The sequence below is a fragment of the Sapajus apella genome, unplaced genomic scaffold (genome assembly GCF_009761245.1).
Source record: "Sapajus apella isolate SASKATOON/1434 unplaced genomic scaffold, GSC_monkey_1.0 scaffold77, whole genome shotgun sequence".
In the NCBI taxonomy this organism is placed as follows: domain Eukaryota; kingdom Metazoa; phylum Chordata; class Mammalia; order Primates; family Cebidae; genus Sapajus; species Sapajus apella.
In genome coordinates this window covers 9,857,174-9,884,502 of record NW_022437017.1, presented here as the reverse complement: position 1 = coordinate 9,884,502, position 27,329 = coordinate 9,857,174, and the positions used below count along the sequence as shown (strand labels likewise).

Here is a 27,329-nt window from a genome sequence, read left to right as displayed (position 1 = left end):
AGAGGGTTTCTCCACCTCCTACTGCTGACGTTGGAGGACGGGTATCATTCTTTTTGGGGCGCCGTCCTGTGCACTGCAGTCTGCTGAGTCTCCAACCACTCCATGCCAGCAGCACCCCCCCCAAGTTGTGACAATGAAAACCGCCTTTTCAGACATAGCCACGTTATCCCCTGGGGGGCAAAGTCACCCAGAAGAACCACTGATGTATGCAATTAACAGATGCAATTAAAACAGTATTTGGTTATTAATAGTACTAGCACTTGGGGGGGGTCGATAACATTCTTTCACAGTCATTGAATTCAGTTCATTGTTTTGATTTGATTCCAGTCTGGCCCGAACTGGGTGACCTTGGACAAGTGACTCAGCCTCTCGGACCCTCGGGATCCTCTTCTGTGAAATGGGGACACGGGAAGGAGCCTCGCGCGGGATGCCCACGTGCTGCTTGCCCTCGGTCCGCCCGGAAGGGGTGCGGGCGGGGACATTCCTGCTCCCCCGACCCCACCCCCGTCCCCAGCGTCTCCAGCACTTCCGAAGGCAGTTAAAGAGGAAGCGGCAGCCGCGCCTGCGCCCGCAGTGCCTAGCCGGGAGCTCCGGACGCGCGCGCGCACGCGCGCACGCACGCACGCACGCACGCACGCACGCACGTGTCCCGGCCCGCGCGCTTCCCCCTCGCAGGGGCGGGGCCAGGGCAGAGACTCCATTTCCCAGAATGCCCCACGGCCAAGCCCGGAGCCTCTGAGGTGGAAACGGGACGCTCAGTCCCCTCTACTGCGGCGGCGCAAAACCCGCTGCAGGGACGCACGCACGGACGGAGCACCCCTGGCCCCGCCCCCGGAGGCCCCGTGCGAGAGCGCGCCCGGGCGTGCGCAGGGGCGGCGGCGCGGCGGCGCGGGGACGCGCGGTGACCGTTGGCGCCGAGGGGAGGAGGCAGCCGCCGCCGCCGCCGCCGCCGTTGCGCAGATCCGGGCCGCGGCTGTGGGGAGGGCGACGGAGCTGGTGACCTTCCGGAGGCGGGAGCGAGCGAGGAGGCCCGGGAGCGCCGAGCGCCGCCGCCGCCGCCATGAACAACTCGGGCGCCGACGAGATCGGGTGAGGACGGGCGGCGCGGGCCTGCGTCTCCGCCCCGGGCCCGGCCCGCAGCCCCCAGCCGCCCGGCCTCCGACGCCGCCCCCCCGGGGCCGCCCCGTCAAGGTCACGCCGGCCGGGGGCGGACTCGGGACCCGGACTCGCCGCGGCTTCGCGCCGGGGGCTCTGGACGGGAGCCCGGGGTCTGGGGGTCCGGGCGCCCCCGCCGCCGCCTCCCGGCTTTTCGTCCTAGGGGACCGTGAATGGGGGCCTGAGGGGTCGGGGGGCCCCGAACGGCCACCTGGGGAAGTCCTGGGGCGCCCCTGCCGCCGCTTACCGACTGCGCGTTCTGGGGGACCTCGAATGGGAGCTTGAGGGATTCGGGGGGCCCCCGCCGCTGCATCCCGGCTTCCTGACTGTGGTGGCCCGGAACGGGGACCTGGGGGGGTCTGGGGCGCCCCCGCCGCCGCCTGTAGACTCTCTGGTTTGGGGGACCCCGAATAGGAACGTGAGGGAGCCTGCGGGGACTCCAGGGCGTCCTCGCTGCCGCTTCCCCGCTTCCGGGCCCGGGGCACCCCGAACCGTGGCCTGGGGGGGCTGGCAGGGGGGCGCCCCCAGTGCGCGCCCAAACTTGGCGGGCGGCGCACGTGGCGAGCCGAGCCGAGGGTTCCGGTTCTGGCGCCGCCCAGCTTCTCCCACTCGGGGCTCCGGGCTCCCCGCTCCCATCCCAGCCCCCAGAGTGGCGAGGACGGGAGGGGTTCGCAGACCCAGGGCCCGCGGGGCTCGGCTCAACCCCGGCTTGCTGTGTTTACGTTGTCTCGGCGCCTCCCCGCCGGGGGTGGGCTCGAGCTGCCGACGGGAGCGCGTCCCCTCCGATCGCAGCCTGGCCGGACCCCACGGGGCCGGGAACCCTCCTTCCGCGGGGTCGCGGGGCTCGGCTCTGCTCTTTGGCAGCGCTAACGTTCTCCCAGAGCTGTATTCTTCCGGCAGAACAGTCTGGGTTGGGTTTCCTCGTGGTCTGGTGTAAATTTCTCAGTGCCCTCAGCTTTAAGCAGCGCCCTGAGTTCTCAGTGCCGGGATTGGCCCGAGCTGGAGCGGTTGCTGCGAGAGGGTGGTCTGGGCAGGCCCCTCCCGCACATGCCACAGGTCATGCTTGTGGACGGGGAAGGCCTTTTTGGGCGTTCTCCCCCTCCCCAGTCAAAACAAAAGAGCACCTTCCTTTGAAGAACTGGGATGTAAGCACTGAGCCCCTGCTTCACCCATGCTGTGAGTCCTCTCCAGGCACTTTGACTTGGCAGGGGCCGCGTGCCTGGGGGGAGACATGACTTGGATGGGGCCCTAGCGGAATTGGCCAGAGCAGGGGCCCCGCTGGCCACGGGGAATGGAGCCCTGGACTTTGGGATGATGGGGGGAGGAGGCTCCCAGGTGGGGTTGCCTCCGTCAGTTGAAGCCACAGGTGAGCGTGGGCCCGCTCCATCCAAGCCGAGGCTGCAAGGAAGCTGGAGAGAGGTGAGGGCTACTCCCCTTCCCTCCCTGCACAGACATCCTTAGAAACTGGGGGAGCTCGGGTTCCAGCCACAGCACAGACAGGCTTGTGGGATGCCATGGGCTGCGTGGAGGGGACTGGAGTACATGGACCCTACTCTCTTCCTCAGCTGCCAACTCTGTCCACATCACCTGCCTTTAAAGCTGGAAGCCCTGGTTGCCCAGGAGTGTCCACTGCTTTCTGAGTCAGACTCGGTGGCCAAGAAGTGTTGATACAGCTACATTTTGCGTGGGAAACGGGCTTCCATTCTGTGTGGGAGTCTATGGTCTACTCTGAGCTCCTTGCAGTGTGGACTTGTGTGGGTGAAACCCTTGTGCCCCTGTGAAACGCCCTCCTGGCAGGTCCCCTGCAGTTTCCTGGGAGGCCACAGAGTCAGCCCTGTGGGGGATGCCATGCGGGAGGGTGCTGAGCTTGGATGGAAGCAGGTCCTCTCTGTGACGGATGGCGGCTTTCAGGATGCCATGGGTCTGTGATTTCCCTCTGCGGGGCCTCGGCACCTCCTCAGGCTGCCCCTCTTCCTCACCCACATCCCTCACTGCTCACTGCCGTGGAGGAGGCAGGAGGCAGGAGATCCCTCCGGCTCCCAGCAAGCCCTGCGTCTGTCGCCACAATCCCTGCTCGGCCGGCTAGGCCTGGAGCGCACCTGGGTGCTGGGTCAACGCCTCAGGACAGTTGGAGCCCTGAGCTCGCTGTTCTGGGACACTTGTGGCCACCCTCGGGGAAAGCTCTGTTTTTGAGTTTGAGTCCAAGGAGTCTTTCCGAGTTTTGAGGGTACTGATGCTGGCTTAGAAGTCCGTGTAAAGCCTAATGGGGACGAAAGTCAGCTGAGGCCTGTGGGTGATAAAAAGTGCCTTCTGCACCCTGACTTCTAGTCAGCCTGGGAGGGGGCTGCATGCAGGAGGAAGCACACAGGAGAGGTGGCGTGTGGGGAGCCCCTGTCAACCTTGCTGGGTTTGGCATGCGGACCCCATGTGCTGGACGTGACGGGCAATGTTCTCATTTGGGATTGGAGCCTGTCCTGGTCCTCTTGTGAAGGGTGGGGGACGGGCAGTTACCTGTCTGGAGGGTTAGAGGGACAGTACCAGCTGGTGGCCTGTAGTGCTCAGGGCACAGGTGATCAGTAAGGCCAGAGTCTCCACTCTGCCCTCCCTGGCCTTGTGAAGTCCTCTTCAAGTCCCTGGGTTGAGCACCTTGAATTGGATTCTGGGAAGCTGACACAGTGTGGCCGGGGTCACCGAGTCCTGTAGAGTAGCTGCTGGGTGCCAGGCACCTGTGTGATACGCCAGGTGTCAGGAATAGGACCCAATGCCTGGCTTACCGGGAAGGGACAGAGGCTCGAAGGGGTCACCTCGAGCGCTCAGGCCATTATATTCTGCTGGCCTCTAATGCGGAAGGCGTTGTGGAACTGGAGAGGGAGTTTTGTGGAAGATTTTATCCGGTAGGTAAACCAGGGAATGGTGAGACAGGGACACCTGCACATGTTTAGGGAAGCCACAGAGGGAGGGAGGGACTCAGCGGAGAGAGGTGAAAGCAGCCTCTGGGCAGCTTCGGGGGAACGCAGGACTGTGGTGGGGCCAAATGGCTTAGAGCCAGAAAGGCCCATGGCGGGTCCCTCGGTTCATTGGGTGGCTGTGGAAGCAGAGACTGAGTGGGGCTCCTGGCTGGGCCTGGAGAGGCCGTGACCACCTGTGCGTGCCCAGTGAGCACAGGCTCCTGGGAAGGGGGATTGCTGGTCAGTTCAGGGGCCGTCATCTGGGGGAGGCTGTTGCAATGTAGGGAGTGACGGGAAACCTCATGGGGCTGCGCCAGGCCTTTCTGGGGCTCTCGTGGTACATTTGGGTTATTTTGAGGCAGATGTCCTGGGCTCTGTCAGCACTCTGGCCTGGATCACTCTGGGCAGGGAATCCTTCTGGGCACTGCAGGGCGCTGGGCAGCATCTTTGTCCTCCACTTGCTCTGTGCCGGGAACACCCCCACTCATGACAACCACAGATGCCCCCAGACATCAGCCTGTGTCCTGTGGGGTGGGGGAGACTCGTCCGGGTGAGAGCTGCTTTCTGGGAGCATCTGTGCTCTTGGCCTGGTTCCCACCGCGTTGGGGGTGGCAGCTCCTTGTGGTTTACGACTTGTCCTGTGCTGGCTCCTTTGGTTCCTGTGAATGGGCCGTGAGGTCAGGGTGCTCCTGACTGGCTGCTTCTTGGCTCTGGTGGTCTGGAGCAGGCAGGTGTCTAGAAAGGCAGCAGCACCGCCCTGGCGCGTGCCCTTCACTCAGCAGCTCCCCAGTAGCCCGGAGCCAGCAGCAGCGCGCAGCATGCCCAACTGGTGCTTGTTTCCTTGACTAACGCTCGGCCTTTCCAGAGAGACAGAGGCTCAGAGGAGTTAAGGGATTTGCCCAGCGTTCCCCCAGCCAGTGGAAGAGCCTGAGCTGGGGAGCCACACTCCTCCACTGCCCGCCCCACACAGAGAGCACTCCTGGTCAGGCTGCTGTCTGCGTGGTGCGGTCTGTACATCTGAGGTGCTGTCTTCTGTGGACTGAGGCCTTTTCCCATCCAGGCCTGGTCCCCCTGACACTGCGCCATGATGTCAGAGTCCCTGAGAGCTGTAACAGAACCTTAGGCAGAGGCCACTCATTTGACAGACGCTTATGGGCTGAGGTTCCAGCTTGGCTCCAGGCATTGGGAAGGAGGACACTGGTTGCCTGGGAGGGTGGGGCTGGCAGAGGATGAGGGCGACCACAGTTAGCACCCAGGATGTGGGCATTCAGTGCCCCCTTCAGCACACAGCAGTGCGTTACAGTTCACGGACTTCTGATGTGTTCTGTGGACCCCATACCCTGCCAGTGTTGGGGTGGTGGAGGGTATCTGCCCTGCTGGTGAAGGGAACTTGGCTGTGGAGGGCGGGGCTGTGCTCACTGGCCTGAGGCAGGCAGTGGGTGAAGTGGTCCCCGTTGGCCTTAGGGGCAGGAAAGTCCATTGACTCCCCACACAGCAGCCGCCACTGGGCCTGGACTTCCGCCTCTTGCGATTGTGCCCAGAGCTGAGTGTGACCGGCAGAGCTGGAAGCCAGGTGGGGCCTGTGGGGAGGCAGGCTCCTCCTGGCTTGGTCCCTCAGCCCAGCAGGAAGGGAAGGGTCCTCTGCCGACTGCCCTCGGTGAGGCTGCTGGCCCTGCATGGCCAGGCTGGCAGCCACTTTTTGAAGCCCTCTCTGCTACTACCAGGAGGCAAGGGCTCTCTATGGTCAGCCTAGGCCAGAGGAAGCCCCTGCAGCTGAACCTTCTGCTTCAATACCTCCCCGCACAGCTGCCCTAAGGGTACTCAGCGGGCGAGGCTGCCACCCCAATCAGCTTTTGCTTTAACAGGCGGAAGAGAGTGGCTGCTCAGGCCACTATGGGTTGAGCCCCCACAGGGTGTGGAGCTACGGGGCCTGGGCACCAGGCATGCAGATCCTGGGAGGAGGTGTTGTGACCTTTGGTAGTCAGACTGCACACCAGACTCCAGGTTGCCAGGGAAGAAGTGGGGCTCACCCACTGACGAGAACAGGCCCTTTGGGTTTGTGGGGCTGACTTCCAGTGTCAGAGAGGCCGTCACCTGGGTGATGACTCTCCCACCAGTGGGCTCCTCAGAGGCAGAGCGTGGGGAGGTTACATTTGTAGCTGACCCCTTAATCTGCATAGGTCAGTGTTTACTGCCCAGTTAATGTCCTCGGTCCACACGGTGCCAGCCCAGGTGCAGGCTGAGCCAGCCTGGAGCTGAGGACAAGCAGACTGCCAGCCCTGGAGCCAGCCCCCGAGAGTCAGCAGCACCTCCTGTGCTGGCTGTGACCCGTGCGGCTCCCTGGACTCTGGCGTTTACTTGTGTGAGAGTTGAGAGTTGGTTCTGCTGCCTGGGCAGTTGATGGGCAGCGTCTGGGAGGTGTCTGCCCAGGGCCCCGCATGTTTCTGGGGTGCTGGCTTCTCATCACCTGGTGAGGTTGGCAGCCAAGAGCTTTCTTATTTTATTCACTAAAAAATCCTGAGCCTCAGAAGTAGGGACTTTGTGCCAGGGCCCTGGAGGCAGTCCCTGCTGCTGAGGAGGTGACCCTGCCTCCTGGGACTTTCTGGAGTCTTCTGTCTGTAGATCATGGAGAAGGTGCCAGTCTTAGCTGGCAGCCTCCGAGCGGTAGTAAGAGAAACACGAACACGAGACGCTTTAGCGCAGCACCAGCCTGGAGCCGCCTTCCCTTCGAAGCAGACATGCTGTGTAAAACAAAAGCTATCTGCCGCAGTCTCAGATTTCGTGAGTAACAAGACTCATTTCAAAAGAAACTTACATTCTGTCACATTCTCAGTAATGAAAGATTTTTATGCCATAATCATATATGTAATTTCTGACTTACAGGAAAATTACAAAAGTAGTAACAAACATTCCCACATTCTCTTGACCCTACAAGACTCACCACTGGCTGACATTTTGCCGTCCGGGACACAGTACCTCCTGCCCCACCTCCAGTGAACTCTGTGTGGTTTTTTTTTTTCAGACGGAGTCTCACTCTTCACTCTGTCAGCCAGGCTAGAGTGCAGTGGCGCGATCTTGGCCCATTGCAGCCTCTGCCTCCTGGGTTCAAGTGATTCTTTTGCCTCAGCCTCCTGAGTAGCTGGGATTACAGGCCCCTGCTCACTGTTTCTGCCTAATTTTTGTATTTTTAGTAGAGATGGGATTTTGCTATGTTGGCCAGGCTGGTCTTGAACTTCTGACCTCAGGTATCCACCCGCCTTGGCCTCCCAAAGTGCTGGGATTCAGGTGTGAACCACCGCGCCTGGCCACACTGTGTGCTTCTCTTGAAATACTTGAGAGTAGCTGGAGGCCAAGGAGCGGCGCCCCTTTATGTGGACACTGAGCTGTCTATTGTTTCCGAAGAACAGCGACATTCTCTTACATGAATGCAGCTCAGTGATCAGAATTGATGTGCCAAAGCAGCCGGGCACAGTGGCTCACGCCTGTAATCCCAGCACTTTGGGAGGCCGAGGTGGGCGGATCACAAGGTCAAGAGATTGAGACCACCCTGGCCAACATTGTGAAATCTCGTCTCTGCTGAAAATACAAAAATTAGGTGGGCGTGGTGGTACACACCTATGAATTCAGCTACTTGGGAGGCTCAGGCAGGAGAATCTCTTGAACCTGGAAGGCAGAGGTTGCTGGGATTATACCACTGTGCTCCAGCCTGGGCGACAGAGCGCAATTCTCTCAAAAAAAAAAAAAATTGAAAAAAATATTTATCTTTTTTTATTTTTAAAAATTTTGTTTAAGAGACAAGGTCTTTGTCACCCCAGCTGGAGTGCAGTGACATGATCATGGCTCACTGCAGCCTCGACCTAGGCTAAAACGACCCTCCTGCCCCAGCCTCCCAAGTAGCTGGGACTACAGGCACCACCACCATGTCTCCTTATCTTGTCCAGGCTGGTCTTGAACTCCTGGCCTCCCAGAATGCTGCGAGCACAGGCGTGATCTGCTGCAACCAGCTGAGAAAGACAGGGTTGATACCAAGTTACTAACCCACCCACCCTGTTGTGAGTTTCTTAGCTACGTATTTCTAGCCCTTCCCCCTTAATACCCAATTTTTGAAATTTAAATGAGGACCGAAACTGGACTGGTCTGACGAGTTCCTTCCACCAGGGAGGCGAGGTGGGCGGGCAGGGATTCGGTTTCTTGGAGGATACCTGCCTATTACCTGGCTGTTTAGTGGGTGCAGTGCTAACTAGAGGCTATTTCTTCAAGTGACGCACGCATGCGTGCGTGTGTGTGAATGCTTGAACTTTTATTCCAAAGGCTTATGTAAACGGACATGTTTCTGGCAGTTCCTGCTAGTCTCGAGGGCCCTTCCTTCAGGGGGTGGGGGCTGCTGCTGGCCCTCCTGCTGGGTGCCTGGCCCTGTTGGCAGGGATGTGGGAGGGGCCGGCACTGACTCAGCACGGGCGCAGCCTATGGGGAGTGAGGCACTCGGAGCCTCGCTCCTCCCACGGTCGCTAGTCCTGACCTCAGTGCTCCCTGGCCTGATTGCGAAGGGTGCGTGGGAGACGCAGGATTTTAAGTTAATGAGGCGTAAGCCTGCTGCTGTTGCGGGATCAGCATGTTTTTTTCTGAAATTGGTCTTTTCAGATCTCGTCTCTAGGCATCAGGAAACACAGGGCCACTGGCACAGCCCGCCTTAAATTCGCCTTTCTTAGGGAAAAAGAAGGAGCAGGATCAAGCCCTTGGCAGTTGGCTGTGGCAGACCCTTCACCAGGGGCTGACTCTGGGAGCTGGAGTTCACAGGCCCCAGGTGGTCGTTGATGAGTGGTGCCAGATGTGCCAGCCACCTTGCATGGCTCTTTCCTGGCGAGCTGGCAGGAGCTGGAGGAGCAGGGCTGTGTTCCAGCCTGTCGCTCCTGACCACTGGTGGGGTGGTGATGTGCTCAACCTGCCAGGGACCTTTCTCCAAAAGCATCAGCAGGTGTGGCGTGGTTGGCCATCAGGGATGTGTGGACCCTTGTGTGCCTGCTGTTTTCAGTGATGCTGGCAGTGTTCTTGGGTCTCAGGTGGGTTTCAAGGGTGCTCTGCTCTCTGGAGACCAAGGGTGTTGATGGTGCTGGCACTGAGTCACAGCCGAAATTCAGCCTAGGGACTTCATTTCTGAATACATGTCCCCTTTTCCAGGGAAAGTAGGCAGGACTAGAGAGCCACCGATAGAACCGTCTCTTCCCTGCTTCCTGGGTTTGGGGGAAGCTTGAATGACATCTAAGGCCCTGTGCCTGGGTAAGCCTTGTGGCCCATGTGTCTCAGACATACCCAGTGGGTGCCACGGCTAAAGCATGGTGGCACAGCCCCCATTGGGAGCTGGAACAGCCAAGGCCCCTGGGTGCACTCGGAGCTCCAGAGAGGTGAAAAGATGGGCCCTTGGGCGTTGCTGCGAGTGGATGGCACACGCCTTGGGAGAGTTCCAGCTCATTTGCCCAGAAGAGACAGCCCCAGGATGGGGGCGAGGGCTTGTGAGGGTGGGCAGGGGGTGCCAGTGCTAAGCCTGCAGCTCCAGGCAGGGCCTTCCCTGCCATCTGTGGGCCTCGTTCTCCAGTGAGCGCAGGCTCATCTGGAGGCTTTTGCGTCTCCCCACCCCGCCTGGGGCTGTAATTCAGAGGCCTTGTGGCTTTGGTGTTTAGTTTATTGTGCACATTTTAAATCTAGACTTCTAAATTCTTTTTCCTGGTTATGAAATAATCGCAAAGGCTGTAGGAAGGCGAGCCTGTGTCCCGCTTGTCAGCAGCACGGTTCTGTGCAGTCACCACTGGTCTGTCAAAGGAACTCTTCACCCGTTGCGCGTGAGGTCTGCGTGTGGCTCTGTGGCCAGTCCCTTCCCCATGGTGCTGGCAAGGCTTGGGATCATCTTGCGTGTCTGCAGACAGCATGGGAGAGGCTGACTTGCCATTGCTGTGAGCTCCTCGCGGTCACGTGTGCATAAACTGCTTCCGTGTTTTGAATTGAGACCTCAGTTTGGCTCAGATGGGGGCATTTCTAAGGTGGGAGCTTGTCTTGATGGTGAATATTTTCTCATTGAATTGCAGGAAGCTCTTCGTGGGCGGTCTGGACTGGAGCACGACCCAAGGTAGGTGGGGAAGGGGTGTCAGATGGGCGCTGCAGACGGGCTGTAGGACCTTGGCCTTCAGCTGTGTCTGCAGCCTCTTGCTGCTGTCTTGGGTGTTTCAAAGTGCTGTTGATACTGTTTTGATTTCTGGGCAGGGAACATTGGAGTTGGCTGGGGCAGAGAGTAAGTGTGTGTTACTTTGAGACTGTTAATTTGGCCCTGGTATTTCCCATCCGAAGTTACAGGCAAGACTTCAGTCTGCAGGTTCCTAGCTCAGGGCTGAGGTGGGTGGTGGAGGCAGACAGCCGCGGCTAGAAGTGCAGAGGGCGGGCCTGGCAAGTCCCGAGTTGAGAGTAGAGGAGGAGAAGGTGTACAGCACGGTCGGCGCTCCGTGCCCACTGTCAGCATCCACAGGGGTTGTGTTTGCCTTCCCGGACTCCCACCAAGGCAGGCTGTAACCGCTGGCCGCTGCTGTGCTCACTGGCAGCCCCTCTGATTTACATGAGGGCCTCAAGTGTGTGTTGGGCAGAATCCCCCAGTGCTTCCTGGACACCGCCCTGTAGCTCCCAGTTCAGCACTGCTGGGTGCACGGCTGGTGGACTGGAAGAGCGCGTGTGCCTGCAGCCACTGCCTGGCGCGTGCCTAATGCTCTGGTCCTGTGTGTTTGTGTTTTGTTCCCAATTTCTGAGCAGAGACTCTGCGCAGCTACTTTTCCCAATATGGAGAAGTCGTAGACTGTGTTATCATGAAAGATAAAACCACCAACCAGTCTCGAGGGTTTGGGTTTGTCAAATTTAAAGACCCAAACTGTGTGGGGACAGTGCTGGCCAGCAGACCGCACACACTAGACGGCCGAAACGTAAGTGTCCTTCCGGGAGCTCTCTCCCGCTCTGCCTCCCCTTGTCGTGGCTTTGCTTCATTCTGTCCTGGACTCCGACGGATGTTTGTATTAGAGCATGTTTGAAAGTGGGTTGATGTGGAGGCCGAAGCCGTGGTGCCGAGGCTGGGTAATGCAGTCGGACGCAGGGCGGATGGAGCCGGCGGGTGGGGCAGGGCTGCTGCACTGTGGCTGCTCTTGTGCTGACACCTTCTTTCCTAGAGAAACAGCCTCTTACCACTGGCTGATTTGAAACTTCCTACAGATCGACCCCAAGCCATGCACACCCCGAGGGATGCAGCCAGAGAGAACGCGGCCGAAGGAAGGATGGGTAAGGGGCGGGGCCGGGTGGCCTCCTCGTGCGTTCTTGACTCAGGATGGAGATGCGTGCCTTCGATCTGGTGTTTTCGTTCACTAAGATAGAGAGCGACAGTGTTTTCTAGGTTGACACTCGAGCAGTTGAGCATCACCCAGGCTTGTCAGTGCTGTGCTTTATCCTACAGCCAAGAAAATTCTTACTAGTCTATCTCAAGAAAAAAAAATGACAGCTCACGCCATTTCTTGTCAGGAGCCCTTCGTCTTACCTCTGCACCCTGTGTGCCCACTGTGCTGGGCCAGGCCGTGTCGGCTCATGCCGGCCACCTTGCCGCTCCACTTGAGATCCCCTGACATGGCAACTTGGGTTCTCTGACCTGCAGCCCTGGTGTTTGCCTGGTTGACAGGGCACCGTCCTGGCATGGGGTTTCCCTGGTCTGCTTACCTTCCTCCAGCCGTGCGGTTCTCACACTGGTGCCAGGAGTCTGGTGGGGCGGTGCAGATGGAAAAGCTCCCACCCCCACAGAGCGTGCTGGACAGTGCAGACCTGAAGGCCTGCTGGGGCACCAAGTGCCAGCCTTGCCGCAGTGTGGGCAGCAGGCCGGGGCTGCAGAACCTGCATTTCCAGCAGAATCCGCTCCCGCAGGCTTCAGAACCCTTGGAACAGTTTTTTTTTTTTTTTAAACTTTATTAGGAAACTTTTTAATTACCCCAAAAAATAGAAAAATAGCACAAAGAATACCTGAATACACCATGTAGATTTATACATCATTAATATTTTGCCGGATGTATCTATATGTGTTTCTCTCCATCTCCGTCCACATGTACCACTCCTAAGGACTGGAGGGTGCGTCCCCTAAAATTCCGTCCTCCCCACACGCACCCTCGATCAGCAGGCTGGAAAACGGCTGCAGGGAATCCTGTGTCGTCTGTCCAGGCCACGTTCCCGCTCCAAAATTGTCTCACGAGTTCTCTCATAGCTGTTTTCTCCAGACTGGAATCCAGTCACAGTTCATATTCTGCCTGGTTATTAATTCATTAACGTCTCTAGTTTTTATTAAGAGATAACGGGCACATAGTAAACTGCACAACTTGATGGATTCCGACCCACGCATCCACTCATGAAACCATCTTTACAGTCATGGCAGTGAGCGCGCATCCCCAAAGGTTTAGTCTCTTAATTCAAAGCAGTTGGGACAACTTCAAATATGGTAGCCTGGGACAGGAGGAAAAAAAAGGACGCTGGGTGGGGTGGGGGCAGGAGGAGAGCAGCCACAGCTGAGGGGCGAGCAACGAGGCCCGGGCAGAGACGTCCAGGAGCAGGCGCGCTGGGCAGTGGGAGGCGGCAGCAGGGGCTGTGCGGTTCGGGCCATGTGTCACGTACCTCTGGAGCTGCTAGAGGTTTCCGTGGTCATCTTTGTCACCTGCTGAAGAAGTACAGCCTGAAATCCAGCTTCATCTCTGCTCGCTTCCATCGTTGGCGCTCCCCTTCCCCAGCACTCTAAGGTCCCTGCCTGTACACCTGGCGCCTTTCCACTTTGTAGCTGTTGTAATGCAGAATAACTGAAGGCGAGGCACACACGGTGCTGTTTAGTTGAAATTCAGCCCTGCAAAAATGCTAAATCCCTGTCTCCTTGGGTCTCTATTGAAAAATGCAAAAGTGTCTCGGAAGAGCCCAGTGTTTCTGGTTGCTCTTCAGACCTAGCAGGCTCGTGGAGCGCTCTTGCCTGGCTTTCAGCCAACTCTTAAAACCAGTGCAGATTGGGCTTTGCAGCCTGCGCAACTCATGTAGGGCTTGGAGGGTCCGGCGTGAACTAACCGTTCTTTCCTTCTTCAAACAGCAGAAAGGACCCAGGAGCGATAACAGTAAATCAAATAAGATATTTGTCGGTGGAATTCCTCACAATTGTGGTGAGACAGAGCTCAGGGAATACTTCAAGAAGTTCGGAGTGGTGAGTTTCTCCTACCTGGTGGTGCGGTTGGGCAGAGCCGCTTCTGCGCGTCCTCCGCCTTCTCGGGGCTGAAATGGCAGAGCCGCAGGTGCACAGGCCTTTCAGGCTGCGAGCTCGCTCTCTCGTATTTCGCCGATGCCTGCACCCCCCACCGAAAAGATGGAAAACCCAGCCTTGGCCTTCACGGCCATTTAATGTCCCAGTAGGGTAGTTCTGCAGGCAACTAGCCTGACAGCCTTCAGGGTGTCCGCCTGATTCCATTGTGAAAACACCATGGGGTACAGTGTCAGAGAATGACGGTTACACAGAAATGGGGTTCAGCATAGTCTGGACGAGCTGACTTCCAGCGGGCAAGTGGGAAAATACCCAATCTCAGCTGAGCCTGGTGCCAGAGGGAGCTGGGACAGCCGGGAGGGGGCCAGCAGGGACCTGACGCAGGTGTGTGCACCCACCCCGAGGTCCTGCTGGGTCGCATCCCCTGCCCCGCAGGCCATATTCCTAGCCCCTGCAGCAGGACAGTCCCGTGGGCCTGGGTCCAGCATATGTTTATAAGGTGGTAACTGAGTGCCTAGGCCAGGAATGAGGGGCCCTGAGTGGGGCCAGGGAGCACAGGGTCCGCAGAGGAGCTGTGTGTGGCTGCCCTGCCGCTTTGAGTGAGGGCTGAGCGTGCCCTTCGCTTCCCTCGTTTGGGTAGGAAGGGCTTCTGTGGGGTCTTCTGGCTCCCACGACCCCTGCCAGGATGTGTGGCCAGCATCGTTGGCCCTTCGTGTCCCTCAGCATACACGGGAGTGGGGCTGTGGGCGGCTCGGAGACGGATGCCCATGCGCCTGCCCTGGAGCTGCTTCTGTGCGCCTTCATCTGGCCCCAGAGTGTGGGGGTTCCTGCCTTTCCCAGACAGCACTCCAGGGAGCAGCCCTTGCCTGTGCACCTTCCCCGCTGAAGGCGGGTGCGCCCCATGCGGATTCCTCGGGAAAGCCCCCTTGGCGCTGATGCTGGGCTCACGCCACTCTCTCCTTCCAGGTCACGGAGGTAGTCATGATCTATGATGCCGAGAAGCAGAGGCCCCGAGGTAAGGGCAGATCTAGTTCGTCCTTGGCCTTCTCTCCCTGCTCCTCCCTCAGATGGCAAACTATCTCACCCGCCAGGCACACATAGGTGGTGGCTGTAGCAAACAGCCTCAGGACAGGACGATTTGGAGACAAATGACTAAAACGTGGGTTCCTGATGTGCACCCCATTCAGCCTGTCTGTGCTTCCCGAGGTCAGACGTCACACATTGTTTTTTGGTTTGTTCTTTTGGCGTTTTTATGACTCGACATCGGTGTCAGCCTGGTTTCTGTTTTTCACCGTGTCCCGGAAGAGTGTGCTGCTTCTGCATCCGACCTTCCTTCGCCCCCTCGTCGAGTCCTCCCAGTGTGGCCGGTCTCATTTTGTGTGGTCGGCTGGGCCGGCCGGCTCGGGTGGAGTGTGGACTTGCCGTCATCCATCCCATGCTTTTTTCTTTTTTTTTTTTGTCCCCCCTCTGAAGTCAGTGGGGCAGGTGGGAGGAGGGGTGAGGAGTCACCTCAGGGCCTCCCTCATCATTTCCCTCAGCTCCCCGCACGCCTGTCCGCATTGGTTTGTGGAGCTGGGGCGATGGGCGCCCAGTTTCTGTGCCCCTTTTCCGTGGCTGCTGCTGTCTGTCCCGCCCGCATGGTTTTGGTTCATCAGCCGCTTTTGGCCAGCCACACGCGCAGATCCGCAGCCTGGGTCTGCCCGAGGCGTCCGTGCCGCCCTGCACCACCCGCCAGGTCAGTCGGGGCAGCCCCGAGCGCCACGCGGCGCCACAGCATGGCCGCCATGCTGGAGCATAGTTTGCCATTTGAACCTCCCTCCCCACGGTTAGGGCGTGTTCCTCCTCCATGTTGGTTACGCTGTTAAGTCTTAGTCGTAACTTAATTTAGACATACATGCTTAGTGACGTACTTAAGTGTCTCATAGTAAAGTACAGTAATGTTAAGTAAGTTGTTTTTTCTTTTTCTCTCTGTGAATTGTTTGTGATTAACGATATCTCTTTAGATTTCTCTTCTCCAGGTGCTAAATTATATCACACAGGTACAGGCCAGTCCCGCAGTCAGAGGAGGGAGCGGCTTTGCTCCAGTGGGGTGTAAACGAAGTTTCAGGTGTTTCTGTCCCGCTTCCTCAGTGGTGATGTCGCCTCTTGACAGCCGCATTCCTAGACAGCGCTCAGGGCGCCTCCCCCAGGACCCAGCGCCTCTTGCACTGTGCCCGGACCAGGCGAACCCTGTGGTTTCAGACACTCCTGCAGTTTGAGAAAATGTCTACTTCTAAATATGTTGTTTCATCACCGATGCCGTGTTCCAATACTGCCTCTGATCTCGGGAAACTTGAGTGTGCGGAATCCGAGGGTGGCTTCTAGATCCTCCCGCCTCCCCTCCGGTTGCCCAGAGCTGGCGCCCCTTCTCCTTGCATCCTGTCCCGTGTGGACGGGATGTGGCTGGCGAGTGTCGCTGAGTCCACGCTGGTGTACAGACCACTTCGGGGCCAGCATGTGGCCACATGTCCTTAGTTGTCGGGCTTTGAAAGTGTCCCTTGGGTGTCAGGCGAGCAGAGGGCAGGAGAGACGCCATGGCGCGTCTTGGCGGGTCCTCCCAGATAGCGCGTTCCCTTCCTTGGCCTTTCTTCCTCTTCTGAGATGGGTCTGTGTTCCCCTTCCCGCCACCTCCCTCTTCCTCTGCATTGACAGAGGTTGTGGCCACGTCCTTGTCGGGGACCCCGCATGTGTCTCGGGCACACAGTGCCTGCGTGGGTCCCTGCACGGCCCTCCCACGTCTGCCCTCGGCCCGCCCGCTCCAGCCGCTGCCTCATTCGCCTCTGGCCCTGCCTTGTCCTCGGGTCTTCTTCCTGCCTCCTCGCTGTGTGCCTTGCCCTCCTGGTCCCTCTTCCTCCTCTCGGGTCAGGTCGCAGACAGCACGTGCAGTCATGCTGAGGTGCGTGCGTGCGTGCGCTCAGGATGGCGGGAGGCTCCTCAGCCGCGGGCCACCTTTGTCCTCTCACAGTCTGAGCTGCCCTTCCGCCCCGTTTCCATCTTTTCTCGCCCAGGTTTGCATGTCATGTTTCTGCCTGGTCCCAGCTACAGCAGCCCCGGCCCCTGTTTCTTGAGCTTGGGTGGCCCCATGGTGGGCCACTCCTTCCAGGGGCCCTTGCCTGCTCCCACCCCCACGGCCTTTCTCTGCCGTGTTCACGCCCTTGTCGCGCTGTGCCCTGCTGTGTGGTGCTTTGTCACACACCCCGTGCCTCTGGCGGGCGGCCCATCTTCAGCCCCATCTCCACTCTTCCCTCGTCCGTCTTTGTTCTGTGAGGTCTTGGGCAGCTGTCTGCCGCGCACTTCCTTCCGTCCAGCACACGGGCCACCTGGGGAGGTGCTAGCGTGGCCGGGGCCCCTCGGGAGGACGGTGTGCTCCATGGTGTCGCACTCCACCCAGCCGGGGAAGCCTGGGGAGCCCAGCGCACTCCTGCGTAGAGGACGAGACCCACTCCGTTAGCCGGGGGCCGCGCTCACCCCAGACCAACTAAACTTCGTTTATACTGCCACTCTCTTGTGTTTGGAAAATGCTAAATTTTTTTTGCCTTTAAAATTTTCTGTTTTGATCCCATGGTGCATCTCGCTCTTGCTGCTGACAGCAGAGTCTGACCTGCTGGAACCCGTTGTGGCCTGTATCTTTGTGCGCTGTTAATCTACCTGTATATATATGCATATATGCCTATGATACGACTCTCCTAGGACTCCTTGGGCTTACCCAACGGTGTTGGGTAAGCCTAGCGAGGCATCAGCTGTGATAGATACTGTACTGTTAACGCTTTAGAACGATACATGGCTGCTGTCAGCACTAGCTGCAAAGCAAATTGCAAGCCGAGGGGGAGAACCCTGGGTTTCAGAGAAGCAGACACACATCCACGGTGCATACCCCTGACGGAGACGTAGACTTCCACGCGGGCTCCCGGCCTGCAGGCTTCCCTGGCCGTCTCTCCACAGGCGAGAGCCAGAATACTGCAGTGCGGACCTCTGACCCTCCCCTGGGGGTGGTTTGTCTGCCAGTAGCACCGGAGGCCCTCACCGTTGTACTGCCTCGGCTGCTGCATTCTAGGATGTGCTCCTTGTTCCAAATGTGTTCCTGACACAGAGCCCCAGCCCTGGGTGTCTGGGCTGGAGACCTGACTCAGGCCTCAGTCAGCAGAGCCGTCACCGGGAGTGCGGACATCACCGTCTGTCCACTCTGTGTCCTGCCAAGTGGCAGCTCCTGGGGAGGGAGGCAGCGCCCCACACACAGCTGAGCTGAAACCCGGGGTCGATCCCTCGGCCCGTCCCTAATACTGTTCATCATCCTGTTTTGTGTCACAACACCCTGCTACCTTGATTCACTCTTCGTCGTTGGCTAGGTTTTGGATTTATTACTTTCGAGGACGAACAATCAGTGGACCAGGCTGTCAACATGCATTTTCACGACATCATGGGCAAAAAAGTGTGTAGTTGTAGTTTTATTTTACCTTAAGACCAAACCAAGTCTTAGGCAACTTAGGGGTTTCACTGGAAAGGAACATTCCTTCACAGAAAAGGGTCGGGCGAGTTCGCCCCGTTAGCCTTCGCTGCGTGAGGTGTGCGGTGGATCTGGTTCTGTAGACAGCAGGAGGGCCCCATCTTTTCCAAGCACCCTTCCCGTGGGTGGGTGTCTCCCAGCTTTGCTCCCGGAGCCCCTCCCTCTGGGTGGCCTGGGACTGGGGTGGGGGGGCCCTTGGTGAGGCCCTGGCGGTGTTGGGACTGGCTCCAGTGAAACCGCAGCGTTGCCTCAGGCTTGGTTTCCATGACCACTCCTTCAGATGTCTGCAAATCCCCATTGTCTGACACTGACCTGTAATGTGATCAGCAAGGGACCTTGGAGAGCCAAGGTTCCGCTTAAAACCGAAAGAAAAATGAAAACATCATGAAGGATTGGTTGTTTTAATTGGGTCACTTACTGTGGAACTCCGGCACCAGCCACATGCTCTCGGTAGTACTCAGCCACCATGCAGTCAAGTGACCTCTGGTTGTGTCATCTTCATACTGTGTTACCCCCGGAGGTGAGAGGGACAGGAGGCCACCCCCCCCCCCAGGCCAGCCCTTGCTAGGTGTGTGTCAGAAAGAGCTTCTTCCTAAGTCCTTGTTTTCCCTGGACCCTTGGAGGTCCTTGAGAAGTGGACTCTGAAATAAATAACTGGTAGAAATTCTACAGTGTGGAATTTCTTGCAGTTAGTGAAAGCTTAGGGGTCCAAGTTTTCGCAGGATTCCCGTCTTGGTTCTTTTAAACCAAGGAGCTCTGCTGGCCGTGCCAGGCTGCCTCACACACCGAGGAGGATTCGAACCCGCCTCCGTGGTGTGGCAGCGTCAGCTGTTAAGGGAAGATGCTCAGCCTTTTGGACAAAGCCATGCTTATTTTTTCAGCTAAAATGTCCCAGAGGGAGCCAGCCTCATGCTCATTTTCCCCTGCCCCCGCCCTCTACCCCAGCCCTGACCATTTAACGACAGGAGCACGTGTAGTTATTTTTGTATACAGGTGGCTTTGATTTGGTTGCAGTCTTCATTCCATTCGAACCCAACTAAAACAGGAGACACCGTCCTTGTTCTGACACGCGCTGCAGCGTTTGGTGTCACGTTAGCGTGCAGGCTGCACGAACCCGCAGTTCCAGCACAGGTTCAAAGGAGTGCGATCACAGTTTTAAGGTGCTCCGCCATTGACAGTTAGGGGCTAGCATGGTCTTGATACGTGGGACAGAGAGGGTTCTGTGCCGTGCACACACCTGATCTCGTCCCTGGGCAGCCCGAGGGTCTCTCTAGCCATGACTGTCTGCATGAGCCTCTGAGCTCGGCGGCCTCAGTGTGGGTTTCGCCTCCCAAGGAAGACAGTCACTGGAGTCCAGCTTGCCTGGCACCAACCTTCACTGGTCGGCCGGACACGGCACTTGGCATCGCTGCCAGCCCCTCGTGGGGATTTTCCATAGAGGTTTGGTCTCGGATGCTAGTTCACCTCCATGCCAGGCGACTGCATTGCCGTGTTAAGACAGGAAAGGGTAAAAGAATCTTTTTCCCACGTACAAGGACTTCTCTGCTTTGGAAGCAGGGACCACAGTCCTCTAAGGAGAGTGTGTGAAGACTTGCTCATTTGAGTTCTTTGAGACTGGTCCCTTGGTCCTGCTGTCCTGCCTTGAGCTAACGGGGATTCTGTTGCCATCATAGGGCGTCCCTGGGGCATTGGGCAGGCAGGTGGGGGCTTTGTGCCTCTGTGGCCACCGCTGTCTGTTCTCTAATGGACAGAACAGAACGCAAGACGCATAGTGCTCAGACTGAGACCCCAAGGTTGACTCCAGGTGGATTCATTGCCTCTTTATTCTCATTAAAATTTACCATAAAAATAAGACAAATTCAGCAATCTCAAATGCTGAGGCAGCCCTGGACCTGGGGACTCTTGTCAGCCCGCCCATACTTGAAAGCAGGCATTAAAGAACGGTGGGCCCCTGTGCCTAGAATAAGTAGGTCAGGCGTGCTCCATCCGTTGTCCCAGGCCCTGCACCCGCCTCCTGAGAAGGCTGTGGCTCCTGAGCGTCTAGAGAGGAAGGGCCCCGGGCTGTGGAGCGAACACAGTATGAAGATTGCTTACTGATCCAAATGTCCATTTTATTGCATGTTTGTTTACTTTTTTTTGTTAGATGTAATGTAAGATTCTCTTATCACATCCATTCCCTCTGACATTATTTTTGAGTTAATTGAGATTCTTTAAGCGTTAGCCTGGGGAAGGTAAGTCTTTATCTTCCATTAGACATTTTAAATTAAAAAATCTAAGTAAAACACCAACCGTGTTTCTCAGGTATGAGTTAAAAACACAGGTGGGTGGGCTCCGAGCGGTCCAGAGGGCGATGAGGATGCCGATGGCTGGGAAGATCCTGGTCCCGTTTTGTCCCCGTGTTTTCAAGAGGAAGGAGGATGCTGACGTTTTACTTGAGTGAAAGACCCTTCGTCATGCACGAAACTCCCCTGAGGGCTGTTGGCTCTGTCCCTGCTGCCCTGCAGCGGGTGGGCTCTGCGTGTCTTACAGTTGTATCTATTGTACCTGAGAAACATTTTTTAAACAAAAAAATTCAACAAAAAAAATTTTTTTAAGAAAAAAATGCTACTGGCCTAAATAAGGTTTATAGTTAAGTACTTAGTCTTAAGTCGTAAGTTGCTAAGTGTAGTCATAAGTTACCCAAGGGTGTGTCTGAAGGGAAGGGGGTGCTGGGACCCGCAGCCCCGTCCTAAACCAGAGCTCGGTTTGTTTAGGTGGAAGTTAAACGGGCTGAGCCTCGGGACAGCAAGAGCCAGCCGCCGGGACAGCCAGGTGCCAGCCAGTGGGGGAGCCGCGTTGTTCCCAACGCTGCCAATGGCTGGGCAGGCCAGCCCCCGCCCACGTGGCAGCAAGGATATGGCCCGCAAGGTAAGGCTGAGGCAGAGGTGCTCTCGGAAACCCCCACATCTCAGACGCGCCCCGACGTACCCTGCTCGGCTGTTGCTGCGGCCCCCCCACTTCTGCTGCACCTGCCAGCGCGGCACAGCGGCCTTGGGTCCCGACCAGGAGCCAGCAGAGAGCCAGCTCCCAGGCAGCACTGCAGCCTCCTCAGCAGTGGGTAGCCATGGCTTAGGTGCCTGTCCTTGGCCTGGGCCTTGCTGTCACCGGGAAGAGCTGCAGTGAGCGTCTGCACCTTGCTGCTGTGTGCCACGGCGGGTCTGAGCAGGAAAGCCTGAGTTCTGGCGTTGCCGAGTTGAGCTCAGAATCGGGGTGCTGCCCCCAGGGGGCCGTTGAGGACTGGGCAGGCGTTGGATCTTTGCCACCTGCCGTCCCCTCTGCAGTGCCCTCTGTGGCTAGGCCTGTGTGTGGCCATCCTGCCCTACTCAAGAGCTTCCAGTAGCCACAGAAACCTTGTGCTTGGCCGCAGCCTGACCCGAGTTCCAGGTCAGGGTTCCAGATGTCACTTGTCCAGGGCCCGAGACTGTGGCTTCCCTGTGCCTCGTCTCAAACCTTTCTCTTTGGAGTCTCCCCTGTTGGAAGCTGGGAGGTCCTGTGGGGACTGTCCCTGCCTTGAGGCTTAGAAGTCTCAGATTTCTCTGGGGTCCTCAGGTGGAGCTTGGAGGTCACCCGTGCCCCAGTCAGCAGACACAGTGCCTGCCGTCTGGCAGGGGATAGAGGAGAGTAGCTTTAAGGCCTGTTTGCCAGTGGGTGGGGAGTGCTTCTCTGCTCAGGGCTTGGGGGGGCTCTACCCTCAGGACAAGCAGGCTCTGAGCACAGAAGGCCCCGGGGTGGGCCCCAGCCCCGGATGCCCGTGCTCTGTGGCTCCTCGTCTGCGTCGGGCACCTGGGTGGACACGGCTCCAACCTCCTCTTCTGTTCTCTCATCCAGGAATGTGGGTGCCGGCAGGACAGGCGATTGGTAAGTCCTTGCTGATAGAGCAAAGGTGGGGCGGGAGCCACATGGCAGGCTGACTCAGCAGGTGCCCCAGGGCAGCGGGCATAGCCTGCTTCCTGTGTCCTGAGTGCTGGAGAGGAGGAGAGGGTGAGGGGCCTGCTGGGGACCCCGGCAGGCCCAGGTCTGGCTGTGGCCAGGCCGTGTCGTCCAGCGCACTCTGCCCATCACCCCTGCACTGTGTTTCAGGTGGCTACGGACCACCCCCTGCGGGAAGAGGAGCCCCCCCGCCGCCCCCACCATTCACCTCCTACATCGTGTCCACCCCTCCTGGAGGCTTCCCCCCTCCCCAGGGCTTCCCTCAGGGCTATGGTGCCCCGCCACAGTTCAGTAAGTCTAGGGGGCCTTGTGGGAGGGCCTCCTGCCTGCTCTGGAGACGACACCCAGCCAGGTGGTGGGTGGGAGTGATGGGGGTTCCTGTGTTAACACGTCTGGCTTCAGCCTCAGGGAAAGCTACAGGTGGGGTGTGGCTCCTCAGCAGGCCACCCGCCACCAGGCCCTTCACCGGCAAATGGGCTACGTTGCCTGTGGCTTTGCTGGCCAGGCTGAAGGGCAGCCCAGGCTCCTGCAGGCCAGAGAGCTCCCAGCAGGAACGTCTGCACCCGGCCAGTTCTCACAAGCCCCTCAGGAGACGGAGCCCGGACTTCGTCTCTCAGCCTTGTACTTCAGACTTGGGGGGGCATTTGTTTGAGGGTGCACAAGTTCTTAGTGACTAATTTTTGTGTATGCTTCAGTTGTAATTGAAGAGCTGAATATAAGATTAGAAGATATACCCAGAATTTCATCTAACTGTATTTTTTTGAGATGGAGTTTCACTCTTGTTGCCCAGGCTGGAGTTCAGTGGGCCGATCTTGGCTCACTGCAGCCTCCGCCTCCCAGGTTCAAGTGATTCTCCTTCCCCAGCTTCCCAAGTAGCTGGGATTACAGGTGCATACCACCACCATGCCCAGCCAATTTTGTATTTTTTTAATAGAGATGGGGTTTATCCATGTTGGCCAGGCTGGTCTTGAACTCCTGACCTCAGCACACCCAGAATTTTCTTTTTTTTTTTTTTGAGACGGAGTTTCGCTCTTGTTACCAGGCTGGAGTGCAATGGTGCGATCTCGGCTCACTGCAACCTCCGCCTCCTGGGTTCAAGCAATTCTCCTGCCTCAGCCTCCTGAGTCGCTGGGATTACAGGCACGCGCCACCATGCCCAGCTAATTTTTTGTATTTTTAGTAGAGACGGGGTTTCACCATGTTGACCAGGATGGTCTCGATCTCTTGACCTCGTGATCCACCCGCCTCAACCTCCCAAAGTGCTGGGATTACAGGCTTGAGCCACCGCGCCCGGCAACACACCCAGAATTTTCGATGGGCTCCCAGGGTGGGGCCATTGGTGCCCTCCAGTAGAGGAGAAGAGACGCAGGCCTCCCGGGGGTGTGGCGTTCTAGGATCTTGTCTTCCCTTACCGCAGAGCCAGTGGTTACTCCTCAGAGCATGCAGTCAGCATGGGCTGTATCGGGACCTGATTTTCACTTGCCGTCCTTGGGACCCGGGGGTGTTTGACAGTTGGGGAACATCCCAGTGTGAGCTAGTTCCATCCAGGGGGCTTGGAGGCTCCATGTGACTGTAGCACAGGAGCAGGCGGTTCCATCCTCTGGTCTGGATCAGGCTCTGCACATGGAGGCCCGTGGGCCAGATGACTGACAGGAGGGAGCTGGGTGGAGCCTCGGCCCGCCTGACGTCCAGCAGCGGAGGGCAGGGCGGCAGTGCCTCCGGCACGGCAGTCCCTTCGGAGGTCATCAGATGGTGCCCTCACCTGTGCTGGCAGCTTCCTAAACACGGGCACTGGGCATGGTGGCGAGTTTTTGTTATGAAGGCGATTTTGCTGTGGGGTTACTAGCCCCTTGAGTTCTTCTCTGACGCCCGCCCTGCTGCAGCTCAGCGAACTGCCACCATCCCAGGGGCGTGTGTTTCCTGGGGGGAGCGCCCTGGGTCCGTGGCTTTGTGGTCCATTCTGTGGACGTCCATGAGGCCTGGGTGTCAGTCCCGTCTGGGCAGTTCCTGCTGGGCTGGGTGCTGGTCTCCTGCTGGTCCGCCCCCAGCTGCACCACGTGGCCCGTGCCTTGCCCTCCTGTGCTTCTGCAGGTTTTGGCTACGGGCCTCCACCTCCACCACCGGATCAGTTTGCCCCTCCAGGGGTTCCTCCTCCACCGGCCACTCCCGGGGCAGCGCCTCTGGCCTTCCCTCCGCCCCCGTCTCAGGCCGCCCCGGATATGAGCAAGCCCCCGACAGCTCAGCCAGACTTCCCCTACGGTCAGTATGGTAAGTGGTCTCCTGCTGGCCCCGGGACCCCAGCCTGCCTTCTGCTTCTTCAGGCACGGCCTGCCTTCTGCTTCCTCCCCCTGCTGGCCTCCTCCCACCTTTACCTGGCAGGAAAGGATGGAGGGAGGGGAGTGGAGGTGCAGCGGTTGTTGGAGAGCGCTCGTGGCGTCTTGCCTCGGCAGAAGGGAGCGCGGGAGTGTGGGTCACAGCAGAGCGTTCGTCCACTCAGCAGGTGTTGCAGGGCCTGCGTGTGTGTGCGAAGCTGAGTGGTGACTGGGTCCAGGGAAGTGGGTCCCAGGAGGCTGTGATCACTGTCGCAAGGTCAAGGCTCTTGATGTGGGTCCCGGGTGCACTGATCCCTCGGTGTTTCCAGTTTCTGACGTCATCATTCTACTGCTGGGTTACAGACCCTGCTTGGGGTAGAGACCTGGGTCTGTAGCAGGCCGTGGCCTGGATGTGGGCTTTGCCTTGGACTTGATGGCTTTTGCGACTTGGGTGTCTGGAGGTTACCTGCAGGAGGTGCATGTGCTTCGGGGCTCGGAGCTTGGTGGGGGGTGGGGCTAGGAGCTTGATGGGGATGGGGCTCGGAGCTTGGTGGGGGGCAGGGCCAGGGGCTTGGTGGGGAACAGGGCCAGGATGGGTCAAGGTTTTGCATGTTGATAGTTCTTGACCTGCATTGAGCCTAGTGTCACAGCATCTTTGCTCAGGACCAATGCAGTGGCCTAAGTGGGTAGGGCTCCAACCACGGGCAGCTCCTCCGGCACCAGGGGATGCTCACAGGCAGGGTTTGAGAACATAGGGCGCCTGTCTCCAGGTGGCCATAGGCTTCTGGGCACATGCTTCCTTTAGGCCTGGTGGGTGCTGGGAGTGGGAGCTGTGTGTGGCCCAGGTGCCCGCCCGCCTTGCATGGCTCTGGTTCCCCTGCCCTCATGGCCAGGCCTCGGGCCCAGGTTGCTGCCTATGTGGGTCTTGACCTGCCACCAGGCCCCGAGTGTCTAAGGCTGGCAGGGGGGCATGAGGCGCCCGGTTGGGGCGTGGAGTGTGTGTCAGCCACTGCTCTCGGTGGCGGCTGCTTGGGTTGGTCACCCTGGTCTCGTCTCTTGCCAGGCCTGGGTTCCTATTCTCCAGACCCGCCGGGCTGCGGCCCACACTTTGTTTACACTCTTATGGTCAGGCTGAGCAGTGATGTGGCCTAGGTAGGTGCCGCCGCCTCTTCCAGGTTCCTCCCACCTGCCTGCACCGGGAAGTGGACGTGGCTTCCTCTGCCGCCCGGGCGGGGGTGGACGTTGGCGATGCCCTCTGGGGAGGGGCCCTTGCCAGTGCTAAGATGTTGGCTGGCTACAAGCCTTCACTGGGTCCAGGATCTCCCAGAGCCCACGCCCGCCTGTGCCCTGCGCACCTGACTGGGAACCTAGAGGGTGCGGGAGGGGCTTACTGAAGGTGTGTAGTCGGGTGGGGAATAGCCTGGCGCCTCTGTCCTTGTGAAGACACCACTGTCCACGCCCCTGAAGTTGGCTGTGCAGCTGGACCGGCTGCAGGGTGTGCTGGACCCTCAGCCATGGTGTCACTGGGGCAGTCAGGTTGGGCCCAGGACCCTTCCCTGACACGCGCCACCGACGGATGTGCCCTGGCAGGGGGACGGCGTGGGGTCTGGGTAGGCCCTACATCGCTGCAAGGGCCCGTTGGGGGTTTTCTGCAACTCTGAGAGCCCTGCACTCTTCCTGAGAGCCAGCTTTCTAGAAGCCCTGTCCATGATGGCACCTCGGGCCATCTGTATCTCCACCCACCCCCAGCCTTCTCCAGCCTGCCCCCGACCAACCCACGGTGTCTTCAGGATTGAATGGGGAAGCGGCAAGGCCATGTGGGCCACGGAGGGCTCTGGAAGCCGCTTTTTCCTGTGTGTGCCCTGTTCACATGGTTTTGAGGGAGAGAATATGATGCCTGGGGCTCCTCTCCCTGGCTTAGGTGCTGTCTCAGAAGGGCCCCCCCCCACCCTGTGGGGCCTGCAGTCTCCAGGTGGCTCAGCGGAACTGCGTCCAGGCAGCCTCGCTCGACGGCAGTGCCCAGTGCCCGGGGACCGCCCCGAGCTCACAGGCCTCTCTCCCCCAGCAGGTTACGGGCAGGACTTGAGTGGCTTTGGACAGGGCTTCTCGGACCCCAGCCAGCAGCCCCCCTCCTACGGGGGCCCCTCCGTGCCAGGGTCAGGGGGCCCCCCCGCCGGCGGCAGCGGCTTTGGACGAGGGCAGAACCACAACGTGCAAGGGTTCCACCCCTACCGACGCTAGCTGCGGCGGCGACGTCTGCACGGCCCAGACCTGGATTCCAAACTTGTGAACTCGTGACAATCACAAACGTGGCGGCAAAGTAGCGACTCAACCTTGGGGGGCGGGGGGAGGGCGAGAGGCTTTTGGAGCGGCTGTGGGTGTCGTCTGGACTGAAGTTTTTAAATATTTCTTTCTCTAACCCATCAGCACAATAAAAAAAAGTCACTGGTTCAACAACAGGGTTAAAAAAAAGTCTTCAGCTTTAATTCAAAACTTCAGGTTTCTTTTTCTTCCTTTTCTTTGGAAATTATTTTCCTGAGCCTTTTGTTTTACGGTATATTGTAAACTTTTATGTTAAAGAAAAAATATACATTTACAAATTGTGAGATTTTTAAGAGAAATTTTCTACGATGTATACTGGCTTATTTTTTAATTTAAAACAGGGTTTCCGTCGGCACTGGTGGAGGGGGTGCGTTTCTAGTCCCCTTGCTTTGGGGGTTGGGACTCCTTGGTCCAGAAACTCTGGGAGCTTCAAGAAGAAATCTACTGAGTGTGTTTCTGTTTTTTGTTTAATTCCTTGCTTTCGTCGACTGACCTGCTTGGTAGTGTCTGAGGTGCACTTTGGGGCTGTGCACAGCCAGCCGCGTGGACACTGGCGGTCTGGATCCCACGGCCGAGTAGGAGGCCATCTCCCCAGACACGTGCTTCAGGGTGTTTCCCATTGACCAGTTTGACCCTGGTTTGAATAAAAAGAAGTGCGTTTGGATTAGAAACCACTTTGTGTCTGTTTCTTCCCTCCTCGGTCTTGGCCTGGGTCCATCCCTCAGTGGGTGTTGGGATGCTGGGAATTTTAGGACGTGGCCACCGCCAGTTTTCTCTGGGGA

The 27,329-nt window shown here is 58.3% G+C and overlaps 1 protein-coding gene across 9 annotated transcripts; it reads left to right on the top strand.

The window, feature by feature from the left end:
• Positions 1–879: 879 nt before the first annotated feature.
• DAZAP1 (DAZ associated protein 1) lies at positions 880–27,218 on the top strand. 9 transcript variants are annotated; one of them, XM_032252419.1, is made up of 13 exons: positions 880–1,089; positions 10,184–10,224; positions 10,896–11,062; positions 11,346–11,411; positions 13,237–13,347; positions 14,368–14,416; positions 17,787–17,869; positions 20,698–20,851; positions 21,812–21,841; positions 22,064–22,204; positions 24,005–24,181; positions 25,289–25,377; positions 26,294–27,218. In XM_032252419.1, the coding sequence occupies exons 1-12, from the start codon at positions 1,061–1,063 to the stop codon at positions 25,375–25,377; spliced, it is 1,137 nt and encodes a 378-aa protein (XP_032108310.1). In that variant the 5' UTR covers positions 880–1,060; the 3' UTR covers positions 26,294–27,218. The 9 variants fall into 9 exon arrangements, with proteins under 9 accessions (XP_032108310.1, XP_032108309.1, XP_032108308.1 ...); XM_032252418.1 differs by having other exon boundaries at positions 26,291–27,211; XM_032252417.1 differs by lacking the exon at positions 25,289–25,377 and having other exon boundaries at positions 13,240–13,347.
• The last annotated feature ends 111 nt before the right edge of the window (positions 27,219–27,329 follow it).